Here is a 7,146-nt window from a genome sequence, read left to right as displayed (position 1 = left end):
TCCGTGACTTCCACTCTTGTTGTGAACAAAACCCCAGATGCACAGTAATGCTGGGAGGGGAAAGGGGCCTGTGCGTGTGCGTGTGCGTGTGCGTGTGCGTGTGCGTGTGCGTGTGTGGTGTGCCTGGGACAAGAAGGAAGAGCAGCGAACACATCTGTTTCTTTACTCCTGGGTTTTATTCAAGTGTAGCCCATGACTAGGTTGTTTTCTTGTCACAGAAAGAGTTCAGAGACGAGATGCGGAGGTTAAAAAATAAAGTACGGATTTATTAAGGGATGGACAGTACACTCTCAGGGGAGAGCGGGCAGGCTCAGGAGAGCGGCTGCCCTGAGTTTCTTTGGCAAGTTGGTCGCACAGGGTGTAAAAATGAGTGGGTGGAATCGTCCCTGGGGAGGGAGGGGTTTCGGGTCCTATTCCCTCATTTCCATCCCAGCTCCTCCTTCCCGAGGGAGGAGAGATGTGTGTCCTTACTTAGTCCGGATGGGAAGTGTCACAGCGCTGGTGCTTGACGGGCACTTCTGATCTGCGAGGCTCACTTCACTGTAATGAGGACACAATGAGCAGAAGGTTACGTTTGTCCTGACACTGGAGACTCCTGCTTTTCCTCACTGTTCTTCGTCAGCCTCCAGGCACTTGTCTCCTCAAAATGTGTGACTGCTTATCATCCCAGAGTTTCCTGCTTTTCCTTCTCTGCCCAGGGACCCCTGGTGTTTACATGATGGAGGGTTTCCTGCATGTGTCCCGTGCCCCTCCTTTCTGCCCAATTCCTGCCATTTGTTCTGCGTCCCCCTTTCTCTGCTCATATCTAGCTTTCTGCCTGCTCTCACGCAGGGAGTATTCATTCTTCATGGATGTAGGAATGGGAATGACAATATGCAAATTCTGTTTCTTCCTCCTCCTGACTACTTAGCCGGGCCATATTGCCCAGCCTGCCTTGCAGTTAGATGTGGCATCAGGCCTGACATCTGCCCACTGAGTGTGGGGGGAAGTGGGGCCCTGCTCCCAGGCCTGACTCCTGGAAGCCTTCCTTGCCGTCCTCACCTGCTGGCTGGATATTGAGGATCTGGTGGAAGGTTAAAGTCCAAGATGGTGAGGCCACTAAGTGGAAGGAGGCTGTTGACTTAAGGGACAGTGTGTCTCAGAACACTGCCAACCTGCCTTGATCACTGTGATGTGAGCAGGGAACACACTTGGATCGTGTTGAGCTGTAGAGATCTTAAGGTGTTTGTTGAGCAGTTAGCTCCCGCTTTGACCTGCTGGGAAGCCAGGTGTAGTTGCCTGAGTTGCGTCTCCCCAAAAGACACATCCAAGTCCTAACTCCCAGCGCCTGTGAATATGACCTTATTCGGAAGTAAAGATTTTGCACGTGTGATTAAGCTAAGAATCTTGAGATGCAATCGTCCTGGATTTAGGGTGAGAGCTTAGTTCAATGACTGGCATCTTTAACAGAGAAAGGATAGAAGACTTGACATAAAGAGACAGAGAGGAAGACTGCAAAGGTCTCAGCCTCCAGCAGAGGTTGAGTGATGCAGCTGCCAGTGAGGAGCACCAGGAGCGGCTGGAGCCGGCCGAAGCGGGCAAAGAGACTGGGACAGACCCTCCCTCGGAGCTCCGGGAGGAACCGGCCCTGCCCACGCCTGGGTTTCAGGCTTCCAGTTTCCAGAACTGGGAGAAAACAACTTCTGTTGCTTTAAGCTATCTAGTTTGTGGTACTTTTGATACAGGAAAAATGTGGGGCGAGGGGAGGGCCATGCCCCCGGTCTCAGCTGAGTCCCTGGGATGCACCCCACCAAGAGGGGGTCCTTAGCTTCACGCAGGAGAGAATTCAAGAGTGAGCCACAGCTGAGTAAAGGCAGACGTATTCAGAGACACACACACTCCATGGACACTGCAGGCTGTCTCAGAAGGCAAGAGAAAGGCCACGAGGTGTGGGGGTGGATGTCAAGTTTAAAGTAAAACTAGACACACTCCCCTTAGACAGAGTGCCGGCCATCTCACCCAGCAGGGAGAGCAGCCATGAGGGGCGGGGCCGCTAGTTTTTATGGGCTGAGTAACTTCACATGCTAACAAGTGGGAGGACTATTCCAACTGCTTTGGGGAAGGGGCTGGGGTTCCCAGGAACTGGGCCACCACCTGCTTTCTGACTGTTTATGGTCAGCCTGGGACCTGTCAGGGCACCTGTGGGAGTGCCATTTACCGCGTTAGTATATTACCGTGAGCCTATAATGAAGCTCAAGTCCACTAGAGTCAAAGCTCCCGCCTTCCTGGGCCTCGAGGACCCCTGCGCGTTGGGCCATCTGCCACCTTGGTGTTAATTGCTGCATCATTCCTTGAACGTCTGTGCCTGCCCCCTTCGCTGCTGTCTCACTTTATTATGGAAGCCTCAGGAAACTCATACACTTGGCCCCAGGCATCCTCCTTGGATGCCTCGCCCCCGGGTTTGGGGGCCAGTCCTGAGGTGGTAAATGAGATGCTTTGGTTGAGGTAACGTGTGTGTCTACATATGTGTGAAATGCATTAAACATGTAGGGGGAGCGTTGACTCTACAACTGATGGAACAGACATAAACACCAGAGCTTATTTTTCTCAGACTTCATTTTTCGCAGCAGCATTTACAATGTGAAAGGGTTGGATTCCACTTTTCAGTTACGTTGCTGACTGTTTGTACATGTGATGCAATTTGTAAAATGAGGGGGGAAATCCAAACAGAAAAAAAGGATAGCACCTAAACTGCGACCAATGTTTTGTCTTTTAAATTCTCTCCTCATAGGCTTTAGATTCAATATTACAAAGTTCTTTGGAACCAGAGTAACTTTGTAAAGCCAGGACCCCTGCTTCTGCCACTTGTATTTAGCACAGCATTGGAAGCCCCAGCCAGAGCGGTCAGGTGCGACAAGAAATAAGAGGCGTCCAAGTCGGGAAGGAAGAAGCCAAGTCATCTCTGTCCACAGGTGATGTCAGAAAACCAGAAACAGTCCACGAAAAGATTGTTATAATCACTAAATGAATTCAACAAAATAGAAAGATAAAAAATTAAAAATAAAAATGAGTTACATTATATAAACTAACAATGAACAATATGAAAAGGAAATTAAGAAAACAATTTCATTTACAGTAGCCACCAAAAGGAATAAAAAACTTGGTAATTAACTAAAGACTTGCAAAACTTATACATGAAAACTACAGTATTTCTTCGAAAAACCATAGAAAACACAAATAAATGGAAAGATATCCTCTGCTTATGGATTGAACAACTTGATATTAAGATGAAATTACTACCCAAAACGATCTATGGATTCAGTGCAAGTTCTATCAAAATCCCAAAGACATTTTTTGCAAAGATAGCCTAAAACCCCATTCTAAAATCTCTATGGAAATTGACATTGAACAGCCAAAATAATGACCTCGAACAAAGCTGGAGGAGCCATACCCCCTGATTTCCAAACTTACTACAAACCTACAATTGTCAAAACATTGTGGTAATGGCATAAACACAGGCATGTGGACCAATGGAGCAGAACTGAGAGCCTAGAAACAAGACATGATGCTTGCGTTCAAATGGTTTTTGACAAGGTGCCAAGATCAATACAGAGCTTCTCAACAAAGGGAGCTGGGAAACTGGGCATCCACATGCAACAGAGTGACGTTGGACCCTTATCTAACACCACGCACAAAAACAGACTCAAAATCTTATCAAAGACCTAAATGTAGGAACTGGCTGAAAGAGCTTTAGAAGTGAGGGCTGCTCTGTGGACAAGGAGGTAAAGAAAAAAAGAAGATGTCTTTGTTGGAGTGAAGAATTACTGGCATTTTTGAACACCTGCTTTGGGACATGTGGTTTGTAGAAATGGTTTCACATCACCTTCTTACATTCTCGTTTTTAGCATGAGGGCATTGTACCTCAGTGTGAAGAAGAAAATAAACTAGCCATGACCCTCCAGTCTAGCGATGACCACTGGTAAGAAGCTCTGTGTTCTTAAACAATTATCTCCTTATTAAAATTTTTTAAGAATCAACACAGAAATGGGAAATCACACACTACAAAATAATACAAATGAAAAAAGGTATCACTGGACCTCTTTTCTCCTGGGGGACAGGGAAACGCCATCACAGCAAATGATGAGAAGCAGGTGTCATGACCGAATTCATCTGCAAGGGACCAGCTAAGGGACACCATCCCAAACAACCAAAGCCTGGATTTAAGCTGTAGCCTTGGGGAGTCTCCACAATTCGCTTATTTGATGAGACAGTTAATAAGGGGCTACTATGTGCTACGTACCACGTGAGAGTCTGGAAATACAAAAGAACAAGAGGCTGACCTTACCCCTCCTCTGGGGTCACACAGTCGAATGGGGAGGGGTGACAAATTAACAAAGAACGGCAGCGGTGTTTAAGAACGCTGTAACTGGAGGCTACAGGACACAAGGGCTGCAGAGCTCCCTCTTCATGGAGGATGGGGAGGACCTCCTGGCAGAGGAGACAGCTCTGAGCATGGATGCACTTCAGGTAGAAACTCTGGTGCTGAGAGAAGGACCGTGAAGATGGACCCAGACAGCAACAGAAAACTCCGACCCCGAAGGAGAAGCCACTTCCCGTGCCGCCTCCCTTCCGTGACACACAGAAGCAAAACCCAGAAGTGCTGCCGTTCTTTCGGGAGCCTGTTCCTTTCAGAGTGAGAACTGATAGAGGGCTCGCCGAGCCTGATCAAGCCGGTGAATTTTCTCCTTAAGGACTCTCCTCTTGGCAGAGGTGTCGCTCTGTTCCTGGAGCAGCCAGGAATACTGCTGTTTCTCCTGTAGCGTCTGCAACATGGCTTTCTGCACATGGTCGCCGTTCTCTTGGAGCATAAAGTACTGAATGATGAGTGGGATCTGGTTGGAAAGACGTTTGCTGGTTTCCTGGAAGGGGGAAGAAGGGTCAGCAGGAGGGGTCTCAGCCCAAGGCCTGTGGTTCCAGAGAGGAGTCCTCGGACGCATGGATGGTCGCCTTGGGAGGTCCTGGTGTCAGGCCCACCTCCACTCCAGGGTCAGCACCAAACCAAGGGAAGGATCTGCTTGAGTTGCCCACTTTTCACTACCCAGGCATGCCCTCTGGCAATAAGAACCCACCTGTAGGCCGGCACACCCATACCACCTTCTGGACAGCCCAGCCTTCCCAGGGGCTCCCCCCCTCCCCCACTTCACCTCCCCGAGGAGACCTCCCGGCCCCGGGACCCCGCGGGCCTCTGGGAGTGAGTCGGGATCTCCTGTAAGCAGCTCTTTTGCTCCTTTCCTGTTTGCCCATTTCTGTTCCTGTCAAACCTTATACAAATGAGATCACTAGGTAACATTTGGCCTGACTCCTGACTTACGCTCAATGGAATGTACGCAATGAGTTGAATCTTTCCCTAGATTGAAAGAAGTCGGAATGAAGAATTAAGTAGTTAAAGAATGGCCAGCTCTCTATCCCAACAGCCCCGTTTGCAATCCTGCAGGCAGACCACGTGGACGAGGTGATGCTGAAGAAGGAGCACAAGGAGGCACCAGCCCGCACGCAGTGGGCAATGACGCAGAGCCTAACCTCCCACCTCAGGGATGTACTGAGGTCACTTCCCTTTTCTCCCTTTAAAACCTGTCATGGCTGAGCAGAATCTTCAGACTTGGTTTTGGGGGACCTGGGTCTACCTTCTCCCCAGACTGCCGGCCTTCTGATAAGGCACCTTTCCTTCCTACCAACACTTGCCTTTGAACAGTGACTTCTGCGCAGCGAGCAGCTGGACCTGAGTTTGGTGGCACTGCTCCAGTGCTGCCTCCTTCCCTCTCTTCCTCAGCGTCTCCAGAAGGCCTGGCAGCTGGACCCCACATCTGGGTGACTCTACTTTCTGTTCTGATCAAGAAAGGACTGCAGGAGTTGGGCTTCCTTGCAGTTTAACAGCTACCGTCCTCTCCATGCACCCTAAGACTTTAGCCTGTGGGCGGAGGGTCGGGAACCATGCAGCTGAGAGGGTCGCAGCACCTAGGGAAAGGCTTTTCCATTCCTGATGTGGAGCTAGTGAATTCGAGGCACTTCAAGAGCTGAGGGCCTTCTGAACATTAAGGAAGCAAAATTGTGACCAGTAAAGTTAGTGCTTGCTGTGTTTTGCCGCATTCTGATAGCAGTTTTGTAATTTATGCATAGCATGAAACATATGGAACTCTGGAGCTGGAATTAATTTTGAGGACATGCTCTGCCACATTGAGAACCTGATTTGGGGCAAAGTAATGAACACAGGCTCCACAGGGTGACTGTCAACTACAAGGGGGCGACGTATGAGAAACGGGTCACAGCAGAAGGGGCCTGACACACGGCGGTGCCCCTCCCCTCCTTGCTCAGGTGAGCAGCTGTCAACCAGGGTAGCCAGTCTCGGCTCGGAGGGGCCACAGTGCTGACCCGTGCACCTGCACACTCACCAGGAAATACGCATTCAGGTGGACCCCGATCTCAGTGATGGAGGAAACCGAAGACGGGTCATTTAAAGAGCCTGATTTCAACTGGAGATTCTGTGAAGGCTTTCCCACTGAGTTAAAAATCTCTTCTCGGACTGTGCTCAGAACCACGCTGTAAATCTGGTCTTGGCAATAAACCAGGTGCTCCATCTTGAACTGAAGTCGGATGAACCTTTCTGCTCTTTCTGCTTGTTGTGATTTTATGTCTTCGATCTTGTTCTGGTTGGGTAAGAAAGAGAAACACATTACTTCTCTTTGTCCCCCTGCTGTGAAAATGACTGAGAAAGTACTGTCACACTGAACGCTGTTACGCCTGAGGCCGTCAGTGGCGGCTTTCAGGAGGCCCCGGCTCGGCCTGCGCTGCCGCCCTGCCGGGGCCTGCGCGGTGGCTCCGCCGCGGCTCCAGCCAGGCCCGCCCTCCGTGCTGCCTGGGTTTTCCCTCCGCCCCGACCTCCGTCTCCTCCCACACCCCCGCCTTTCTGCTCCCTCAGCTGTGCTTCGGTCTGCATCTGTGCGTCCACACTCTGGGGTCTCTGGCTGGCTTCAGTCCAAGCTTTCAGAACGACTCCTGTGCTAACGAACGCGGTGGGGCAGCAGCTCGAGACCCGTGTTTCCCCGAAGCCCTGCGACTCCCGCGACCCCGCACAGGCAGAGGCCCCGGGAAGGGCGGGGACGCACAGTG

The 7,146-nt window shown here is 50.4% G+C and overlaps 1 protein-coding gene across 3 annotated transcripts in view; it reads right to left on the bottom strand.

The window, feature by feature from the left end:
• Positions 1-245: 245 nt before the first annotated feature.
• Positions 246-7,146, bottom strand: part of LOC116155339 (interferon-induced GTP-binding protein Mx2) — a 37,061-nt gene continuing 30,160 nt past the window's right edge. The window contains exons 13-14 of one of the 3 annotated variants that reach the window (XM_064476083.1): positions 6,429-6,683; positions 246-540 (exon numbers count right to left, since the gene is read on the bottom strand). In XM_064476083.1, the coding sequence (XP_064332153.1) occupies positions 538-540; positions 6,429-6,683 (258 nt within the window). In that variant the 3' untranslated portion in view covers positions 246-537. The other 2 variants (XM_064476084.1, XM_064476082.1) reach the window with 2 other exon arrangements.

This window comes from Camelus dromedarius, chromosome 2, assembly GCF_036321535.1.
Source record: "Camelus dromedarius isolate mCamDro1 chromosome 2, mCamDro1.pat, whole genome shotgun sequence".
NCBI lineage: Eukaryota > Metazoa > Chordata > Mammalia > Artiodactyla > Camelidae > Camelus > Camelus dromedarius.
The sequence above is the reverse complement of the archived record's forward strand: the minus strand, read 5'-3'. Positions and strand labels throughout refer to the sequence as shown.